Raw genomic sequence first — 20,307 nt, 5'->3', positions numbered from 1 at the left:
TTCAGAATTTATTGAGAATAATCATAAAACAAATAAATTAATTAAACATATGAAATTTGATCTGTTCTCACTGGAAACCCTAGAAAGGGTGATACACCCCATGACCGATTGCGAGGTTTTTTCATCGTTGTTGTTGGCCTAGTGGACATCGTTATTGTTGTTGGCTCAGTGGAAATTATTGTTATTGTCGACCTAATTGGCATTGTTGTGTTAGTTGTGTTTGTGCGAGCTACACACAACCAAGAGACGTCATAACTATTTGTAGAAAATTACCCACCTTTGATTTTTTTTTGTTGTGTTAGTCATCACGGGGTATATCAGATCATTGGATCGTTTGAGATGTGCACATTGGTATTCTTGAATACCACTGAATCTAGATCTAGGTGTGTTGCCGAACTGTTGTGTTGTGTGTACGATGATTAATTGTTGGATGCCGACTATTGTGAGTATATATATGCATTGATGATTAGATCGCTCAAAGCCCTAAATCGTGAGAACTAATGTGAAGTTTTCAAATTTCAAAAAATTTTCAACTAGGCTTGTTCCACTTAAACTTAAGATGGGTTGGGCTAGATAATATTTTTCAGGATTTCAACCGTTAAATTTTAACTTCATATTAACAATATTATTTAAATTTCATTCCACGGTTCATATTTGGTACTAATTTTTTAAAAAATTTAATTATTTTGTATTCACAAATCTTAAAATATATCTATCAACGATTTTTCCAAAAAAAATTTAAAAAAGAGAAGATTTTTCCAAATTTTTTTTGGGTGAACCGGGTTTATTGGGGTGGGTAAAAACGTTGCAAAACGATTTGACAGTTGGAGGTGCAGATACGACCTAGAAGATCCAAAACGACCTACACAGATACGACTTACATGGTTTGACCTTGTTATAATATGTTCACGAAGAACAATCATGGATCCGATGATGGGAGTTTGATGATCCACGCTTCGTATTCTTCGCAATGCAATTAGTATCAAATGATAGTCGTAAGGATGAAGATCTTTCGGAGAGCCAACCAATCTTATCCGGGTCTGAGGATTCTTCACCTTCTTCATGCGAAATTACGACTCTGAGAGGAGGAGGAGGAGGGGGAGATTGCGTCGTTGACGTTGATGATCCGAGAGCAAGTGCTTTGGTTGATGAAACTTGTCAGCTTGTGATTAATTCAGACCATCCGCAATGCAGGATATGCCTTGATTCCGGAGGTCTTTTACTGTCTTTTACTTCTTATTTCTTAATATATCCTTTTTCTGGTATCTTCGATTTTCCGATCAAGCATGGTGGTTTTTATGTACTCGTGAATGGAATTGATTCTTGTGGAGCAGAACCCCTCACAAGCAATTTCTGGTTGACTTTTGTTTTGCTTCTATAATTGGGTTTATTTTTTAATTTTTCGTTTTCAGGAGAAGACCTGATTGCGCCGTGCCATTGCAAAGGCACCCAGAAGTATGTTCATAGATCATGTCTTGATAATTGGAGGTCAACTAAGGTCAGTTTATTTCCATTTAAACTTGGTCTCTTTGTTTCTTGGGAACCGATTTGAAGACAACTAGCTTTCATGTCTCTGGGTTGGAGACTTGACATTTATTTGCTTGATCCCAGGAGGGCTTCGCTTTTGCTCACTGTACGGAGTGCAGGGCAGTGTTTATATTACGCGCTAATGTCCCTTCTGATCGGTGGTGGTTGAGACTGAAATTTCAATTCCTTGTTGCTAGGGACCATGCATTTATTTTCATAACTGTTCAGCTGGTATGATAATTACTCTTTTTGTAATGCTTTGTCAAAGTTTTCTTATATTTGGATATTTAGTAGCTGATGAATTTTATTTGGCTGGCTATCAATCTCAACAAAGTGTTGTCTGAAATCTTATCGAATTCTACACGTGATAAATTTTCTTTGATTCTATAATACAAATCATTCCTTGCCTTTTTTTTGTTTGTAATTACTAATTTCAATTGGACCCACTTATGCTAGTCATTTGTTGTCAGCAAGAGCCATTGAATGTGTGGTGTGAACAGGTTGTGGCATTCTTGGGTGTGCTGGTTTACAAGTTCTATGGGGAAGAATTAAGGGAAATGTTTGGTTATGAAGAGCATCCCTATGGCTTTTACACGATGGCTGGTATGCTAACTTTCTCCTCTTAGCCTGATTGAAATAAATGTTACCTTTTACCAATATGGTTTGCTATACTTCTGGGTGTTGTTAGCTTCGTTGATCTTATGGTTAGGCCATTATATGACACAATACACTTCATTTATCTTGTTTCTGATTCTGTATGTCTTCATGCATGGTTGAATTACCACCAAAATATCGTCTGACTTACCAGAAACTGGTTGCTAATCTTCAGTGTTGGCCATAGTTTTGGTGGGATTGCTTTATGGTTTCTTCATTGCCATAATATGTGGACAAAGGATCAATGAACGTCATTATCATGTTCTTGCCAAACAAGAACTGACTAAGGTATGATACCTCATTCTTAAAGCATATTACAGGCTTTACAGCCGCCAAATTCATTTTAACTAACCCAATAGGTAGTTGAATTGAACTGGAAATCCCTTTAATGATGTATGTGTATAGATGTAATATCTTATGAGTCATGACAATGAAACTGCTTTTGCTCACATTGGATTGATACTTCTAGAAAGGAAGTGTTTAGTATTACATAAAATCACCAAAAATACAATTCTCAGTAATTATTTAAAAGTACAAGCCCAACTACTAGGTGCTAGGGGAAACAGGTACCTTTAAGTATACTTGTGCCCGTCAATTTTAATGTGTTAGAAGCAGAACTAAGCAAAGCGGGCTTTGGTTGATTTGCCTATTATTACTTAAAATCTCATTTATTCTTCTGGCACTTGATAAACTACATCATAAACTCCATTAAGGAATAAATCATTTAGATCTAAGCAGATGAAGGACGTGTATTTTTTATAGATACCAAGAACACAATCTGTATCCAATGCTTTTAGATGCATTTAAAGTTCGGATAGAAATGTTATGCTATACTTCTGGTCAGCTCTATTAATAAAAATTTTCAATGCAAAGCTTATCATTTTTCAATTTTGTGAACTATTTGAGGCTAAGACTTCTTAAATATACTGAATTCTTTTATTAATTTTCTTTTTGTTTTCATGAGGCTTGTCGTGTTTCAATCTTTTTTGCTGCTTTGTCTATCTGGCTGTTAAGATCTGCAATCTGAATATGATACTTCATTGATCTCAAATGATTACATCCCTTGATGTGCTTCCTGCTGTTGATGGCTTTTAGCAATTTCATATTGTCAGGAATATGTGGTGGAAGATAGAGAACATAGTAAGAATGTCAGTGAACTTGACCCCAGCCATGTAACAGAGCTAAGAATGTTGGGACTTTATTAAATCTGAAGTTTTGAATTTGGCATATATGGGGTTTTTGGTAAGTGATCTTGTCTTTTTTTTTCCTCATTTTATTGTTATATCTATATGTATGTATGAACGAGTGCATTTATGTTTGATTTTGTGAAAAAATGAAAATGTCTCTTGCCCATATTTTCCTGTGTCAGTTTGATGCATTAAGAATATGTTTTATTTCGTATTATTCCATGGAGATTTCAAGATGTTAGATGTGGCTGTGTGATTTTTTTCCTTTCTCGATTCTTTCAAGAAAAAAAAGGGAAAGATGATAGAAGTGGCTTGATGAAAAGGAATTCTTTACTTTATTCGCACTTCCATATTATTTAGCATTTTGGCCAAGTTAAGTTTTTTGCCCTGTTTATTGATTCCCTAAATTTTGGTTCCATAGTCTTATTTTCTGATAAATCTATGTAGTAGAGACAAATTTGCACTATATTTCATATGCATTATCATAAACCTGGGTTACTAATATTTTGATGTGCAAATTTTCTCTTCTTTGAGTTCTTTCCCTTTTAAAGTTCTCAAGACAATATAATGTGCATGAACACTTTGTTAATTTTACATCAGTTCAGTTCAATCATACCAATGGGAAGGTTATTGTAGTGTGATTGGGAATAATGTTATTTTGCTGCAGCTATCATGTCTTACAAATAAAAGGAAAAAGATGATAAATTCGTGTGTTTTATCTATCCGAATGTCCCTTATAACATGTTCAGTAGCATTGTGAGTGGAATTATTTATCTCTCCTACGAGAATGAAAGTAGTGTGCTATCCTTACGAGGTACTCTTTCCTAGATACATGTCGTTAACCCGTTATGAAGCCAAGCAAATAGATGCAATTCTAAATATTTGCTTTTGGTCCAGGTGCCACAATAATTATCCTAGACAGCTTTGGTCCTCAAAATTTTGTGGAGCAATCCGACCCTTTCCAATCTTTAGTTGGATTAACATCCTGCCTCAAAAGTTCCTCTCAGGATATGGGTCCTGAAATTCTTAGTCTTGTCTTTTGCGCTTAGGTGGTCTGAGTAGCATCTGTCCCTCACTTTAATGCTCATTACATGTAGTTGTAGATGAAACAATTTAGAATTACATGTAGTAGTGCTCTTTGATCTGGTTCTGTAACTTCTGTTTCAACTTTGTCGTTCCAAATTTTCCTTTTGTCATTTCGTTCCCTCTCTTTTTTTCCCCCATTTGTTCTTTAACCTTTTCCGTTTTCGTACTCTAATAAGATGTGAGTACTCTTCATGAGGTTTTGGAATTTGGAGATCCTATTTTACTGCTTGTTTAACAAATGAATTAATCTGATTTGGCATTAGCATTTTGTCCCTCTTATGAATCCTCTAAATATGAAGTGGAATTATTGCCACATGGTGTGATACAGGATATGTGGAGGGTTGAATTTGAAACAAAGAAATCTGAAAAAGAAAAGAAAAGAGGAGGAATATAGGAGAGAAACAGTTTTCATCATAATTTTGATGCACTTATAATCAGACTTTTTTGGTTGGTTACCCGACCCAGATCCTATCTAACACATTAGAAGCAAACTAGTGCAAATACAGATACCATTAGTTGAAAGAATCTCATTAAATAAAGTAAAATTCTGATTTCTAACACTATTTTCAGATAACCATGCCCGGACATGCATCACATGGTCCTGTATAGCCCTAACATCCATCACATGGTTCTGTATGGTTTTGGTCTGTTTCCTTTCGTCTCTGTATATCAACATCTGATAGAGGTGCTTGCTGGAAAAGAAAGCCAGTGAAGGATCATATTAAACTTTGACATAATGTTATTATTGATTGCTGTGATATTTTATATCAGTATCAATTCTGCATGTAATTCAATTAATGTTTCTGTCAAGATCTACATATTATTAATATTATACTCATGCCTTATTCTTTTTTATATTGAATTATCTTTCTTAGGAGCACATGCAATCAAATTGATATATTTACCTCTTTGATATTTCCATGTTTTGTATATATATTTATAAAGTATCTTTGTGCATTAGTTCAGGCATTCACCCACTCTGTTGGATCAATAAGAGCACATTTTCACTAAATTCCTTTCAGATTGCCAGAAGGTTTCTGATTCAAAGCAGAGTATTCCAGAATATTCTGTTTATTAAATTCACTGTTTTTCACTGAACGATCGTCGGCACATTCATTCCATGTAAGGTAGCTGGGTGTAATTTTTGGGAAAAGAAATATAAGGTCCCAAAAAGCTCATCAAAGTTCGATGGGGTTTGGGTGTAATTCAGTGTTGTGTGTTTTACAGTTACTTATACGAATGAATTCTATTTCTCATTGTATGTTATATGAGCACGTCCTTGCAAATGGGATTATGCTTTTGTACAAATGATATAACATGGGATTCTGTTTTGCTATTCAGATGTACTGGCTTGCATTGCTATATTTAAACCTTCATAATATTTATTGCAAAGATCTGTGCAATTGTGTTTTCTTCTCTTCTCACTTCTCTTGCGTACGTAGGCACATGCATCCATTTGAGCACACATTTCACAAACACATACACAGTTACCATGAAGTGACCGTGCATACTACATTAACTATGAGATATTACTCTATGTCCTGAAAGGCCCTCAAACATGCAAATTGGTGGTTTCTTTGGTGCATGATTGCTCTCTTTTTAATCCATACTCTTCCCATCCTAACTTGTCAATATAATCACAATACACTGAGATGTTGATTAGGTCATCCACTTCGATTTTGCTCACTATTTCATTTGCTGTCACCTTATTTGTTTTAACATTCTTCGGACTGTTGTATACCTTGGTGATTGTGTTTGTGCATGGTTATATGAATTTATACACCAACAAAATTGATCTCAAAAGTTAGTCTCAATTTTCTCTATCTTGTTTTTCTGCCTCTGCTGGTTCCTGTTTGTGATTTGTATTGACATTCTAGAACTGTGTACTTCTTGGTGGTTGTGTTTGACTGTTTGTGCATGGTTACATGAATTTATACATCAACAAAGTTGATCTCTAAAATTAGTTTCAAATTCCTTTTAGGGTCTTGTATTTCTGCTCCTGTTGTTATTTTGGAGACGGCATTTCAACACTGAGCACTTACCATGGCTTGAAATTGGTCCTTTCTCCTGTTATGTATCAGCTCTGTTCTCCCTCCTCTGTCATCAACTACACCGACGTGTGCTTTGTACAACGAATTTTTTTTCTATCACAGCTGCTCAATTTATAGTTATCCCTCCTCTTCTTCTATAAAAATGTTGATTTGGAAGAAATCACAATCATCCCTTTTGTAAGTAATGTTGTGTACATTTTTTTGCCCTGTCCGGAGTATGTACAATTGCATACCCCCCCCCCCCCTCTTTTTTTCCCTTATTCGCTGCTGCGAAAAAGGAAAATTTTCTTCTCTAAACCAACGAGGACACCACTAAAAGCAAATTTTCTTCTCCCTACATGGCACCATATTTTGGAAATGGGAATCCATTCGGGACTTTAAATCAACGTTACACATTTACAGTTGAAATACGCAGCTTAATTAAAATGAGATTCAACCCTTCACGCATTATCTGTGGCCATTAATCTCTCCTGCAATGTACAGGGTTCACCATCTAGGAACAATATGGGATAAGGGCACCAGTGAGAGTTTATAAGCACATGTACAACTATACATTGAGAGAAATGCCATTGGAACAATATTATTTATCGAAAAGAACACATTCTCAGGAAGGACAACAGATCCAGAAAAACTAGAAGACAGTTGCACTTAAAATTAACAAATTAACCATTGCTAATGTTTTTACAAAGCCTATTTACATGTGAACTACACAGGGCGGAATACTCTAAAATCACAACAACGATGATTACCCTGATGGTCAAAGGTAAAGGAAACATATAGTACAACCTAAAAAACATATTCATAAAATGATAAGTCTTTTTTCAAAGGACTAGCCATACAGAGAAATTATTTTTCCTATACAGCTCCTCGAGAAGGCCAAGTTTTCTTGCTGGTTCTTCTACAAAGGGTCACAATGTTAAATAAGCCAGAAAGTCAACAACAGTTGAAAAAAATCATTCTTTCAGTTGGAAGAGCCCCCCCCCCCTCTTGTGCGTGTGCATGGGGAAAAAAAGGAGGTTAACATGATAAAACAGTAACAAAAGAGTTTTTTGCAACTAAATATATTATTGGTCACATTCCTTCCGAAAGAGTTTTTTTTTGGGGGGGTGGGGGTTGGATCTATGTAGCCGTAAGAAACAAAGATTCACTTACGATATATGACTGACTGATTTTTTTGGAAGGCATTGTTCATCCTTCCTCGTCTTCAGACTGAGAAACATTCTTGGAAGTCATCTCAACCTGAACAGAATGCGGTGGTGCCCCTGCAGCCAAAGCAATTCAATTTCAATCTATACTTTTTAAAGCAAAATCAATCAAATCAACAACACATGACATAATAAAACAGTAACAAAAGAAGGAAAAATGATGTATCTTCTAATAAAATGCATCAAAAAAAGCAAAAGAAATGTATTGAAGAAGTGCCAGGTACCTGAACCTACTAAATTAAACAAAGCACCTTATACACCTCCTCTAAACAACTTTGGCTTGCAAACAATCTGATAAAAAAAAAAAAAAACTTACTCGACTATTTCTTATCCATTTTGTTTTTATCACTTCCATCGTTGTCTTTTCACACCTCCCTCCTCTTCTTAGAATCTTGTAATTAACTTTCTAACATTTTCACACTGAAACACCTTTTAACTGTCCATATCACCCAATTGCAAGAGAAGCTTTCTCTAACGTACATCGAACAAGAACCATGTGACGATAAATTTTTTTTTTCTTCTAAATTAACATATAACTTCACTTGTGCAGGATATATAGCTTCATTCTATCATGAGAGAAAATAAATAATGGAACTCTCTCTCTGTCTCTCTCCGCCCCTCCCTCTCCCTCATAGGAAACTGAAAGCCCAATATTCTTTCCAAATCCAAAAGCAACCTAAAAATTGTATACATTATGAGTAGTGAAGAATGAAACAGCTTGCCCAAAGATCTCAAATGCTCTAGAGGTGAAGAAAGTTATTTCAACAGGAAATTGACAGATGAAGCAGATGTTATCCACTTTAGTAATTAAAAGTTTTGTGCTCCTACTGTGTATAGTTTGCATGTATGCAATACACAAGACTGCTTGCAGATGCTAGAAAAACCCCTGCAAGAACTGAGGCAAATGAGAACCAATTGCATCCATGAACTTACAGGTTATCCAACTATATTAAATAAACAGAAGTGTAAGTCAACTTGGAAACATCAGGCCATATTCAGATCACGAGACTGCCATGGAACGCTAACGCAATTAAATTGGCACATTGGCGAATTAAATTAATAATCATCAATTAACAATAAACTTGAAATAATTCATCTATTAACAATCAACTTGATCAACTAACAATCCATTTTTTCCACATTCTATTTCGACTATCCACAACAAGAATTCATCACTTCCCCCAAAATTCAACTCAATCCAATCATACCCATCTCCAAAATAAAATCCAAAACAGAAAGAAAACAACTTCCCCATGAAAAAGAGATAAAAATCCAATCAAACCAAATTCCAAAGCCCAATAAGAGAAAGTAATTACTTAAAAACAAATACCCTTAACAAAATAATCGGCAGAGGGGCAGCCTCTGACAGTGGTGGTCGACATGGTCTCCTCATCGGTCATCGGATTGGCGAGCTTCTCCACCAACTGAGCAATCCCATAGGATTGGGATCGCGGAGGAGGGACCCAGTACGATGACCCAGGAATGAACGGGAGCCAATCGGGGGCGGACCGTTTCACGATGATGCGATGGATTGCGTCCTCCAGTCTCTGCAAAAGTGGATCCGAGGTTGACCCCGCCTCCGACGAGAGGTCCTGGTGGTAAATGTATGGTTGGTTAGAATGGAATCGCAAGGCCACCAGACGCGATGGAGGCTTTACGGTGGCTAACCGGGTCAGGTTGTAGCATGAAAGGGACCAAGCCATGGTTAGGTTAGGTTGGGTTGGTAGGGGGATAGCGGATAATTTACAGAGAGAAAGAAGAGCGTAGTTAAACTCCTTGGAAGAGTAGTGGTTTACTCTAGAATCTTGTCTTAGTTATGTTTTATTTTTTTGCGCTACATGTTTATTACACGATTCACCATTTCACACCCTTTTTCTTTGTTGACAACAATCTGTCAGGTTGGAATCCACCTCTCCCGTTAAAAATTAAAAAAAAAACCCCAACTTAGTATCTCTAGTGACACCTCTCATCCTCCCCACATCTTCTCCTCCTCCCCACATCTTCCTCCTTCTCCCAAGGGTTTGATTTGTCTTTTCCCAATCTAGATCTGTTTATTTTTTTTTCAATATTTTTTTGTTCAAAAAAGATTTTGCAAGGTTTATCTTTTTTCGGTTATAGATCTTTCCCATTTGTCACAGATCTTCGATCATCTGCATTTCTGGTGTGCTACGATGATATATATTTGATTTTATAGTGATGAGATTTCTAGATATGAAGGAGATCAAATTCTCTTGTTGAATGGGAAGCCAAGATCATTGCTATAGATCCAAGTTGTGATATGTGTTGGTTTTTATGTTCAGTCTTTGTTACCCTGCATAGATTAGTGGAGTACAAAAATCATTTGGCAGTCGTTTGGGAGTGTCCGACGATGGGCATCTATGTGTTTGTGTTTTTTCAGTTTTTTTCTTTGTTTTTTAATCTTTTTAGTTGTACTCTATTTTTATAGTGACACGAGTACTTTTGTGCCTCGATTACCTAATCCATTCCCTCTATGAATAATGTGAGTTCGATTCTTACCAAGTCCGTGGTTGTAGATTAGATTCTTACTTAACTCGTATACGAAATTACCATATAATTATAATATACATGCGGCCAGGGCCGAAAATTTTTAGTTAGTGCTAAGTATATAGTAATTTTTAAAAAGACCCCACTGAATTTTCAATTTAGACCCCCTTATAAAAAATTATACTCAAATGGTTGAAACAACAACAAATGTGATAATTATTACTTATTCTATTTACGAACTTTGGATTTTTAGTATTATTTTTCGTACTTTCAATGATATAATTAATAGATAATCCCAAAAAAATTATGGGGCCGCTGCCTCTTGACCCCTGTTTAGCTTTGTTGTCTCGACATAAAATCTAGTGTCCACTCCAACGACCCCCCTCCTAGTACGTCCTAGCTTCGCCCCTGCATGCGGCTTACATTTTATTACACAATTTTATGGATTTGCCAAGTACACATATGAAAGTTAAGGGGTTATCAATTTGGCACAATTTTAAACTTTAGATTATCCAATTGATCCTTTTGACGATCAATGTGTGACTTAGTTTATTTTTCGGTGAGGAGATTTTGTGTGAAGTATTAACCCGAAAGATAAGGCTGGAGAATTCAACAAGCATTCAGGGTGGGTCAAGGCCCAACTATTTTCGTATTTTCAGAATACAGACTTAACCCGGATGCTATCGGCCCATTAAACAGACGTAGCCCAGTTAGCTTCCATCTCATGGACCCAAATTTCATGAGCCCAAATGATTTTCTTCTGATGATTCTTTATCAAAAAGCAAATTTATACTTTCTCCATCTCTGCGACCTAAGCCGGAACTCCCAACCCTAATAATACACAATACTCTCTTTTTGTTCCTCCTCCAGAAGAACTGAAAAGTAGTTGCTGTCCGCAAATACAGAGGTACGATATTATCTTTTTCTTCTTCTTCAATTTTGTGCAATTTTTTGCAGATCTGCTAAAACCATAAACCTTTAGCTTTGTGGGTATTTGCTTTATTTCTCTAATGGTAGTGGACGATTTTTACACCTTTTACGATACGTACGAAATCAAGAATATCTCGATGTGTATGTATCGTTCTTGAGGAGACAATCCTTGTCTTACCTTGCCGTGTGCTTTGATATGAATAATCATCTGGCACTTCTGAATTGAAGTTGTAAGTTTCGAGTTTAAATGGTTTCTTAAATCTGTTTGGATCTTTAATGAAAGGAGGATTCTGTTAAGTGTTTTTGCTGCAATTATGTTAAGAGTTGCCACTGAATTATTGTTTTTGCTACTGTGCTGAGTTTTGAGTTTAAATGGTTTCTTGACTATTAATAATTCAATATCAGAGTCCGTGAAACGTCATATAGCCGATTAGAACTACAATTCACTACTTCTGTAAACCTAGGTCTAGTAGAGTTAAGAGGGGAGCCAATATGCTCTTGGTGCTTGCTCTATTCTCTTCCCAGTAGCTGTGGTTATTCGTTGTTCTGCCTTTCTCCAGAAATTCGGTGGTTTCTAGTTGCTAGCTTGGTTATAGAAACATCTTCTTGGTGTTTACTGCAATTTTATGCTATGTTTTGTTTCTGAATGGAATATGACAATCTATCAATACTTCTTTACAAAATTCTTTATTGTGATTTGTGTTAACAAAATTAAATCAACCATTTCTCGTTAATCTCTATTGTTTTCAGCTCTTCTATGATTATTAATGCCCTAAAGTCTGTGCAAGACCCTGAACAACCATAAGTACATTTCTTAACTTCTGTAGGCATACTGGCATAGCCACATACGTAACCTTGTGTGGGAAATTTAGTGGTGTCTAATACTGTTTCAGAGGCACCTTTTGTTTCATTAATTTGAATTTTTTGTGTTCGTCCTTCTAATTTATTGTAACACGCATTCATGTATAGTTGCTTTTATCTGACAGACACTCATCAAAGTTTGCTTGCTTCCTGGTTCAGTTTGGAGACTGCCAAAATTCAATATTGCCCAACAGTTGTGGACTGGAGTGAAACAGTTACTTGATATTAACATTGAATTATCTTATAAGCTTAGTTTCATAATAAAGCATGGCTATCCAGACAAGTTTCCGGCTTATCTCATATTCCCAAGAGATTGTAGATGGACAGCCAATATATATTTCTTCAAATTGCCATCCCATTAAGGCTTTAAAGCTCGAACCTGCTGGGCATGCTTTCCATGATGTTGCTCGTAAGCTTCTTGGTTGTGAGGAGGAAGATGTAGAAAGTGATGAGCAAGAGATGTCCAATGACAAGGAACAGTCATATGTGCCATCATTTGATTCATTCAGCAGCAGCAAAGGTAAAAAGAAATCTGGTACTGAGAGGAAGCAACAAGATCACTATGCATTGTTGGGTTTGAGCAATTTGAGGTATCTTGCCAGTGAGGATCAGATTAAAAAGAGTTATCGTGAATTTGCACTGAAGTATCATCCTGATAAGCAGGCTGCTCTTCTTCTTGCCGAGGAAACTGAGGATGCCAAGCAAGCAAAAAAGGATGAAATAGAGAACCACTTTAAGTCCATCCAAGAAGCTTATGAGGTTTTGATAGATCCTGTGAAGAGAAGAATATATGATTCTACAGATGAATTCGACGATGAAATTCCTGTTGACTGTGCGCCACAAGATTTCTTCAAAGTGTTCGGTCCAGCTTTTATGAGGAATGGTCGGTGGTCAGTTAATCAACCAATCCTGTTATTAGGAGATGAGAACACTCCATTAAGTGAGGTAGATAGTTTTTATGACTTTTGGTACAGCTTTAAAAGTTGGAGAGAGTTCCCTCATGCAGACGAGTTTGATCTTGAACAAGCTGAGTCTCGTGACCACAGGAGGTGGATGGAGAGGCAGAATGCAAAACTTGGAGAAAAGGCCAGGAAGGAAGAGTACGTACGGGTCCGCACTCTTGTGGATAACGCGTATAAAAGGGACCCAAGAATACAGAGGAGAAAGGAAGAGGAGAAAGCTGAAAAGCAGAGGAAAAAGGAGGCTAGGTTTTTGGCAAAGAAGCAACAGGAAGAAGAGGCGGTGAGGATTGCTGAGGAGGAGAAACGCCATAAAGAGGAGGAGGAAAGACGAGCAGTGGAAGCTGCTCAGCAGCAAAAGAAGGTGAAGGAAAAAGAGAAGAAGCTGCTGCGAAAAGAGAGAACTCGTCTTCGGACGCTTTCATCGCCTGTCTCGTCCCAGCGTTTACTTGGTCTTTCTGATAACGATGTGGAAAATCTTTGTATGTCACTTGATACGGAGCAGCTGAGGGGTATATGTGAGAAGATGGAGGGAAAAGAAGGAATGGAGGTAGCTAAAGTTCTCAGAGGTGCTTGTGAATATAATCATGATTCTGCGGTTAAGAAACAAGATGATAAGAATGAACATGAGAATGGTTCTGTGGAGGTTAACCGGAAAGCCCCACTAAGCAGCTATGAGAGGAAGGAGAAACCTTGGGGGAAAGAAGAGATTGAGCTTTTAAGAAAGGGGATCCAAAAATATCCTAAAGGAACATCTCGGAGATGGGAGGTCATTTCGGAATACATTGGCACTGGAAGATCAGTGGAAGAAATTCTAAAGGCAACAAAAACGGTCCTCCTCCAGAAGCCCGATTCTGCTAAAGCTTTTGATTCGTTTCTTGAGAAGAGGAAACCTGCGCCGACCATTGCTTCTCCCCTTACAACTAGGGAGGATGTGGAAGGCAAGTCAGCTCCTCAGGGCCCTGAAAGCAGTGCAGTCAAGATGGATAGTTCAGAAATGGCTGCCAGTGGAAGTGAATCCAGCAAGAACCCGGATGGCGCAACTTCCGCAAATGGAGTTTCTTCAAGTGTGGATCAAGATGTATGGTCAGCTGTGCAAGAAAGAGCACTGGTTCAGGCTTTAAAGACCTTCCCGAAGGAAACCAATCAGAGGTGGGAGCGAGTTGCAGCTGCCGTACCAGGTAAGAGTGTGAACCAGTGCAAGAAAAAATTTACTTCCTTGAAGGAGAACTTCAGGAGCAAGAAAACTGCATCTTAAGATGGCCCTTCACATGAGAGATATAGGCTGCACATACACATGCAGGAGCCCCATTTGTTCAAGTTCTTCGCCATATAGATTTTACTGGTAACATTTTTGGAATTGTAAGCCCTTTATAATGGAATCATAGACGTACTCTTGGAGATGTTATTGAGCGGCCATTGAAGGGCATCATTTTGACAGAAAGCACCCCAGTTTTGCTTTTCCCTAACATGCTTTATTTTAGAGATTTATTGTGCTGTAGAGGCTCCCTTTAATCTTTGGAAATTATTCTCGATAATCAATTTACCATCGTATGGAACTTCCCTAGCTTTCGTTTTGCAGATATATAGACTGTATAAGTGTGTGTGTATATATATATATATATAGACTGCTCAACGAGACTTTGTCTAGGTAATTTATAGTATATTACAGAGGGGTACATTTGCAGACGTAAAATCAAAAGGGAATCGAAAATCAAAGTTCTGGTTCAGGCTGTGGGCTTCTCTTGGAGAGAGTCTTCTTCACTTTGTCTTTTATTTTTTCCACGGTTTTACCTGCAATTGTCGCAGCTGTTCTGGCAGAAACTTCCATAGTTTGTTCGCTCTTACCCAAACTACTTGCAAGAGCTTCTCCCACCTTCTCCATCGTCCTGCCACCTCCTCCTCCATCCTCCTTACCCTCATCCCTGCTTCTAAAACTGCAATCACCACAAGAACATATTCATAACCAGAAACCCATCCAAGAAATCATGGACTAAAGCTTGAAGGAAAGTGAGGGAATTAAAAAAACAGAACTTACTCGAGACTTGGAGGAAAGAAGTGGGCATGAGCTTGATTAACCAAAGCTTTGACTCTGTCACAGTATGTGGAAGTTGCAGTCCTTAGCATGTTAAATATAGAGAGGAGTTTGTGTGGTTGTTCATGATCCTCCATGCCCTGTCTTCCTCCATCATATCCAAGAACAAAGAAAGCGTTGAGGAGGAAGATGAAGAGGACGAGATTTCTGTTTTTGAGTCCATCCATGACGACAATGGACGCTATTACCAGTACTGGTGTCTGGTGGTGTGCTGATGAAGGAAAGAGGGAACAAAAAGCCAAAAACCACCTGGGAGTGTGAGATAGGTGGTTATTGAGATGTTGACACGTGTGAATGACATTGAAGACGTGGCTGCAAGTGCGGCTTTTGATGGGGCGCATCAGCCTTGTCTTCGCATCAATTGATATTTGATAAAGATAATAAACTATTTGTTTATTATTAATTAATCACAAAAGTTAATTCCAAGTTTATTAATCACAAAAGGTAATGCCGACAATAGTTTTTTTTTTTGAAACGGGAGAAGGTTGGAACCTTGATTAGGAGGATAATATACATCATTTTTATTATTCTATTAGGAAGGAGGATTCGAACATTGATTACGAGAATAATATACATCATTTTTACCATTTTAATTAGTTGTTTCAAGTGTAAATAATGTTCATATTTGAATTGTGAATAATGTTTATAATTGAAAAAATTATGTTATATGATGGCATACACTTGATTGTATAAAGAGCTCTTGGCCTCATGCGCGTCCTTTCGCTGTTCTCTTTCTCTCCGACTTACAGATCTTCTTCACTCACTCATTCACTCCGGTTCTTCCACAGTTTTGTGACGACGTACACAGCAACTCTAGCCCTAATCCAGGAAATAGCAGTCTCAGTCCACTCACAGTCACTTATACATGACAGGTATGCTGTCTTTTTCTTCAATTTTGTGCGGTTTGTTTGCAGATCTGTCAACACTCTACAGCTTTGTGACTTTGTATATATTCTATGTCAATAGAAACACAAAATGGAATCTGGTTGAAGTAGTTGGAATCTGTGAGTGAGACCCTGCAATTTATTCGTGACCGTACTTTGTTTAATATAGTTTTGCCTCGTATGAATTTTTCTTGCATTTGTGATACAATTTTATTTTTCCGGCGTAGATGAATGCTACATGTCTGAAAGATGAGATAGAGGTGTTACTACGAAACTATGGACGTTCTTGCTCGGAGAACTCTTATTTATCTCAGAATTCTGTGTGCTCTGATAGAAGTAAATCTACTGACGTTTCTGAATTCGATCACATTTTTTTTTTGATGTTTAAATATTTTCTTGCATCACTTGTATCTTGAATGTCCGAAAGCTTACTGACTGAAACAATCTGCTCAAGTGTTTTTGCAGCCATTTATGCTAAGTAATGTATGAATAACTTTTTTATGACCATGTCGTGTGGATCTATGGTTTTCAGCTGGTAACATCCTTAGGTGCGCTGTTAAACTTCCATTAGAGATACAATTCAGAATCTGGATAGACGTAGGTGATAATAGAGTTAGAGTATAGGCAATCTGCTCTACTTGCTTGCTTGATAATTTGCTCTATCTCCTTGTTATTTTCTATTCGACCGTACTTAGGAAATTCAGTGGTGTACATGGTCGTGGTTGCTTGGTACTGTTTCAGAGACTTATTCTCTATCAGCATAACAAGTATTAAATAGTTGCTTTTATGTGAAAATCTCAAAATCTACTCATTGAAGTTTGCTTGCTGGCACAGTTTGGAGACTGCTAAATTTCAATATTGTCCTGGACCTGGAGTGAAAACAGTTATTTGATATTGTCTTGTGCGGTATCATCCGATATTAACAACTATGGTCTTGAATGATTGGAGTGAAGTAGGAGATGATTGATGGTCCTGGAATCTTGTCTGCAAACGAAACATCTATTTGCCTGTTGCCAACCTATTTTATTCAAGTTGCCGAGTGAGAATTTTCCCCAAACTGTTTCCCATACTGAGAAGGCCACTTCTACTGGAATTTTTGGCTTTTCACTCAAATTTTCAGTGGAACCCCCTTTTTACAACAACTACCATTCACTTGGGCTATTACTTCATAGAAGCTTTCACTGTGAATCCACCATCCTTGGATTCCCTCCAAATTAGAGAATCCTCTCCTCAACTCATTGATGGAGATTCCATAAATAGCTCTATAAACCCGCTGAGTGTCAGATGCTCCTAATCAGCCAATCCTCTCCTCAATTCATTAACAGAGATTCCATAAATAAGAAAGCACTGATGCTTTGCTGAGAAAAAAACTAAGTTAAACCAGTTTATAGATAGTGTAAAAACTTTTCTTGAAATCTCTTATATTGATATAACTTCAGCCTATCTTGTTTGATTTCCTTTACTATAATTCATCTTTTTTTGTACTCTGTTAATGGTTGGCACCATCTTGTGCAAGTTAATAAATCTTTATTTTGCACTCCAAAAAAAGAAAAGAAAAGATAGGCACATGATTTTTGATCTGTGTGTAGAAGTTCTTTCGTTTGCAATATCTTGAAATAATCAGATTCCAAATTGTTAATTTTATGAGTATTTTGGGGCCTCAGAGAGTGTAAGTCCCTACTAGACTGGTGTTACAGCTTGTGATATGTTTAAAGGATAATTAACTCTTCTCGTTCATATTCTCCTGCGCATACCTTTTTTTTCTTTTCTGTTTAGCTGTTCGAAAGTTGATTCACACTAGATTGCAATTCTGTTAGTGCCTGTTTTATTTTTGTCCATGTCTCCCATAGTCCCATTGATAAGATTATTTTTGGTATGATAGAAATGTTAACAAGTTGATTTCTCATCATTTTGAACAACTCTGTTTTGAGGTTAATATGTGTGCTCGTTTTTATTTTCAGGGCTTTTTGAATCTTTTCCACTTACCGTGAGTGGTGGTTGGTTTGTGGTCTCTGTTGTTTTTCTTCAAGAAGCTTGATGGGTTCAAGATATCCATCCCATCAGCTCAGTAATGGGCTTTTTGTTTCTGGCCACCCTGAGCAGCCAAAAGAAAGGACTCCAACAATGAGCTCAACTGCCATGCCTTACACTGGTGGGGATACTAAGAAGTCCGGAGAACTGGGAAAAATGTTTGATATTCCCAGTGATGGCTCTAAACCTAGGAAATCCGGTCCTCTTACTGGCGCGCCTTCAAGAACTGGATCTTTTGGAGGCACTGGTTCACAATCAGGGCCAATGATGCCTAATGCTGCTCCTCGTGCTGGCTATACATCTGGTTCTTTATCAAGTGGAGGCTTGCCAACTGCCTCATTGAAGAAGTCAAATTCTGGGCCACTGAATAAACATGGGGAGCCCATAAAGAAGTCATCTGGCCCTCAATCTGGTGGAGTGAGTCGGCAAAACTCTGGCAATATGCTACGTGTTTTAGCAGAAACTGGTCTCTTTACGTCTGGGCCTATCACATCAGGGCCCTTGAATTCATCTGGAGCACCTAGGAAGATATCTGGTTCTTTTGATTCAACCACGTCATTCAAAATTAAGGGGCCATCTATTGCTCAAAATGCAGCTGTGACTACTATTAGTCAAGATGATGACTACTCTTTCTGGAGTAACTTCCCAAAGCCAGTATTCTGGTTCATTATTCTGATATTTGTGATGGGGTTTGTTGCTAGTGGTTTTATTATTGTAGCTGTCCACAACGCCATCCTCCTCATTGTAGTTGTGCTTCTTTTTGGCGCAGTTGCTTCAACATTCATATGGAATGCATGTTGGGGGGAAAGGGCTATAATAAATTTTATTGCTCATTATTCTGATGTTGATCTCAGAATGGCAAAAACTGGACAATATGTGAAGGTCTCTGGGGTATGTGGAAAAAAGAGAAGTTTACCATTATCTTTTTCTTATACTTAAGTTACTTATGTTGAAAGCGTTTAATTTTATGTTTTTTTGTAATTGTCGAAGGTGGTCACGTGTGGTAACGTTCCCCTTGAATCATCCTTCCAAAGAGTTCCTAGATGTGTCTATACTTCTACCAGGTTGTTCGAGTATCGAGGATGGGGTTCAAAAGCTGCCAGTCCTGCACATCGTCGTTTTACATGGGGGTTGAGATCATCAGAGGTAACTGAAATGTTGGCTGCACGGTTCTGAATTCTGATTGACAGTTTAACGTATCTACTTGGATGATTTGTTCTCTTGTAACCAAGGCTTCTCTGACTCCCCACTTCCTCTGGTTGTTTTTTCATTTCAATTTTCCAGACCAATAGTTGGGCGATTCACATGGGTGCCAAAACAGCTTGTGCTTGTTCATCCCTTGCCCTTGGGAATGCGCAATGCCATTCTCATTAGTTTTTTTCCCCCTTTTTTGTGCTTCTTTTTGAAGTAAGATAAATGTTTTTTTTTGTGCCAAGACTTAAGATTTCAAATCTCTGAATCTGAATGGAATCTTCGGTTTATTGTGTTTGACAGAGGCATGTTGTCGACTTCTACATTTCAGATTTCCAATCTGGATTAAGAGCATTGATTAAGTCTGGCAATGGCGCAACAGTTGCTCCTTTTGTAGATGACTCCTTTGTTGTTAATATCAAGCCAGAGAACAAAGAATCATCTCCTGAGTTCATGAGGTGGTTGGGACAGAAAAATCTTTCAAGTGATGATCGTGTAATGAGGTTGAAAGAAGGGTAAGAAACTAACTCTTGCTCAATATTAAAGATTCCCTTGGCCATATGTATAGCCTTTGTGTGTTTTGTATGTATAAAATCATGGTTTCTTAGAAAAATTAAGGTAAAATGACTTTTGCCATAAGTGGGATCGGTAATATTGAACCATGATTGCTGCCTTTCTAGGTACATTAAGGAAGGCAGTACGGTTAGTGTGATGGGAGTTGTTCAGAGAAATGAAAATGTGCTTATGATTGTTCCTCCACCCGAGCCTTTAGCAACTGGGTGGCAATGGACCAGATGTATCTTTCCGACGAGGCTTGACGGAATTGTGTTGAGATGTGAAGATACATCAAATGATGAAGTTATACCAGTGTAGTTAGTAACCGGAGAATCCTCGCTTTTTCCTTTGTGGAAATATATTTGTGATAAGAGGCTATGGTGGTTGGTTATAATATCGCCATTGATTGGTAGTGTGTTTTTTGTTACATTCTTTGTCTTAACTCAATTTATTGTATAGTGTTTTTTTTTTAATATAGGGGAAGGGGATGACTCGAACTCGAGACATAATTTCTTTTGAGTTACTCATGGTTCTCATTTATTGTAAAGCTTTTTATAATGCTTAATTATCGATTTGCCAATATGGA

General features: G+C 37.5%; 5 protein-coding genes across 11 annotated transcripts; 3 read left to right on the top strand and 2 right to left on the bottom strand.

The window, feature by feature from the left end:
* The first annotated feature begins 831 nt into the window (after positions 1–831).
* Positions 832–6,716, top strand: LOC120011142 (E3 ubiquitin-protein ligase MARCHF2). 4 transcript variants are annotated; one of them, XM_038862206.1, is made up of 7 exons: positions 832–1,214; positions 1,413–1,498; positions 1,612–1,758; positions 2,028–2,130; positions 2,357–2,469; positions 3,294–3,423; positions 5,477–5,816. In XM_038862206.1, exons 1-6 carry the CDS (start codon positions 971–973, stop codon positions 3,384–3,386), a joined length of 786 nt encoding a protein of 261 aa, XP_038718134.1. In that variant the 5' UTR covers positions 832–970; the 3' UTR covers positions 3,387–3,423; positions 5,477–5,816. The 4 variants fall into 4 exon arrangements, with proteins under 4 accessions (XP_038718134.1, XP_038718132.1, XP_038718133.1 ...); XM_038862204.1 differs by having other exon boundaries at positions 5,421–5,816; XM_038862205.1 differs by having other exon boundaries at positions 5,416–5,816.
* A 343-nt stretch (positions 6,717–7,059) lies between these two features.
* Positions 7,060–9,493, bottom strand: LOC120011143. The gene is made up of 3 exons (XM_038862207.1): positions 9,041–9,493; positions 7,658–7,767; positions 7,060–7,403 (listed from the first exon to the last, which is right to left on the bottom strand). The coding sequence occupies exons 1-2, from the start codon at positions 9,411–9,413 to the stop codon at positions 7,694–7,696; spliced, it is 447 nt and encodes a 148-aa protein (XP_038718135.1). The 5' UTR covers positions 9,414–9,493; the 3' UTR covers positions 7,060–7,403; positions 7,658–7,693.
* Positions 9,494–10,990: 1,497 nt separating this feature from the next.
* On the top strand, positions 10,991–14,503 carry LOC120010971 (dnaJ homolog subfamily C member 2-like). Of its 2 annotated transcripts, none has more exons than XM_038861942.1 (2): positions 10,991–11,122; positions 12,166–14,503. In XM_038861942.1, exon 2 carries the CDS (start codon positions 12,274–12,276, stop codon positions 14,221–14,223), a length of 1,950 nt encoding a protein of 649 aa, XP_038717870.1. In that variant the 5' UTR covers positions 10,991–11,122; positions 12,166–12,273; the 3' UTR covers positions 14,224–14,503. The 2 variants fall into 2 exon arrangements, with proteins under 2 accessions (XP_038717870.1, XP_038717869.1); XM_038861941.1 differs by having other exon boundaries at positions 12,132–14,503.
* A 91-nt stretch (positions 14,504–14,594) lies between these two features.
* LOC120010449 lies at positions 14,595–15,401 on the bottom strand. The gene is made up of 2 exons (XM_038861250.1): positions 15,004–15,401; positions 14,595–14,902 (listed from the first exon to the last, which is right to left on the bottom strand). Exons 1-2 carry the CDS (start codon positions 15,399–15,401, stop codon positions 14,680–14,682), a joined length of 621 nt encoding a protein of 206 aa, XP_038717178.1. The 3' UTR covers positions 14,595–14,679.
* A 357-nt stretch (positions 15,402–15,758) lies between these two features.
* LOC120010290 (uncharacterized membrane protein At1g16860-like) lies at positions 15,759–20,233 on the top strand. 3 transcript variants are annotated; one of them, XM_038861050.1, is made up of 6 exons: positions 15,759–15,932; positions 17,906–18,612; positions 18,745–18,866; positions 18,966–19,121; positions 19,470–19,681; positions 19,847–20,229. In XM_038861050.1, the coding sequence occupies exons 2-6, from the start codon at positions 17,982–17,984 to the stop codon at positions 20,037–20,039; spliced, it is 1,314 nt and encodes a 437-aa protein (XP_038716978.1). In that variant the 5' UTR covers positions 15,759–15,932; positions 17,906–17,981; the 3' UTR covers positions 20,040–20,229. The 3 variants fall into 3 exon arrangements, with proteins under 3 accessions (XP_038716978.1, XP_038716976.1, XP_038716977.1); XM_038861048.1 differs by having other exon boundaries at positions 17,906–18,866; positions 19,847–20,230; XM_038861049.1 differs by lacking the exon at positions 15,759–15,932 and adding an exon at positions 16,172–16,492 and having other exon boundaries at positions 17,906–18,866; positions 19,847–20,233.
* Positions 20,234–20,307: the final 74 nt, after the last annotated feature.

The sequence above is a fragment of the Tripterygium wilfordii genome, chromosome 12 (genome assembly GCF_013401445.1).
Source record: "Tripterygium wilfordii isolate XIE 37 chromosome 12, ASM1340144v1, whole genome shotgun sequence".
Classification (NCBI taxonomy): domain Eukaryota; kingdom Viridiplantae; phylum Streptophyta; class Magnoliopsida; order Celastrales; family Celastraceae; genus Tripterygium; species Tripterygium wilfordii.
Note: the sequence above shows the minus strand (reverse complement) of the source record. Positions and strands in the feature narration are given on the sequence as shown.

Bases quoted from the DNA above. Each gene is read 5' to 3' on its own strand.
- LOC120010971 (XM_038861942.1), top strand. From the start codon at position 12,274: ATGGCTATCCAGACAAGTTTCCGGCTTATCTCATATTCCCAAGAGATT.
- LOC120011142 (XM_038862203.1), top strand. From the start codon at position 971: ATGCAATTAGTATCAAATGATAGTCGTAAGGATGAAGATCTTTCGGAG. The intron at 1,215-1,412 runs GTCTTTTACTGT...TTTCGTTTTCAG, and splicing joins GATATGCCTTGATTCCGGAG to GAGAAGACCTGATTGCGCCG. The intron at 2,470-3,293 runs GTATGATACCTC...TCATATTGTCAG, and splicing joins CCAAACAAGAACTGACTAAG to GAATATGTGGTGGAAGATAG.
- LOC120010290 (XM_038861049.1), top strand. From the start codon at position 17,982: ATGGGTTCAAGATATCCATCCCATCAGCTCAGTAATGGGCTTTTTGTT. The intron at 19,122-19,469 runs GTAACTGAAATG...TGTGTTTGACAG, and splicing joins GGGGGTTGAGATCATCAGAG to AGGCATGTTGTCGACTTCTA. The intron at 19,682-19,846 runs GTAAGAAACTAA...CTGCCTTTCTAG, and splicing joins GTAATGAGGTTGAAAGAAGG to GTACATTAAGGAAGGCAGTA.
- LOC120010449 (XM_038861250.1), bottom strand. From the start codon at position 15,401: ATGCGCCCCATCAAAAGCCGCACTTGCAGCCACGTCTTCAATGTCATT. The intron at 14,903-15,003 runs GTAAGTTCTGTT...TGGTGATTGCAG, and splicing joins TTCTTTCCTCCAAGTCTCGA to TTTTAGAAGCAGGGATGAGG.
- LOC120011143 (XM_038862207.1), bottom strand. From the start codon at position 9,413: ATGGCTTGGTCCCTTTCATGCTACAACCTGACCCGGTTAGCCACCGTA. The intron at 7,768-9,040 runs GTATTTGTTTTT...CTTTGGCTGCAG, and splicing joins TGCCGATTATTTTGTTAAGG to GGGCACCACCGCATTCTGTT.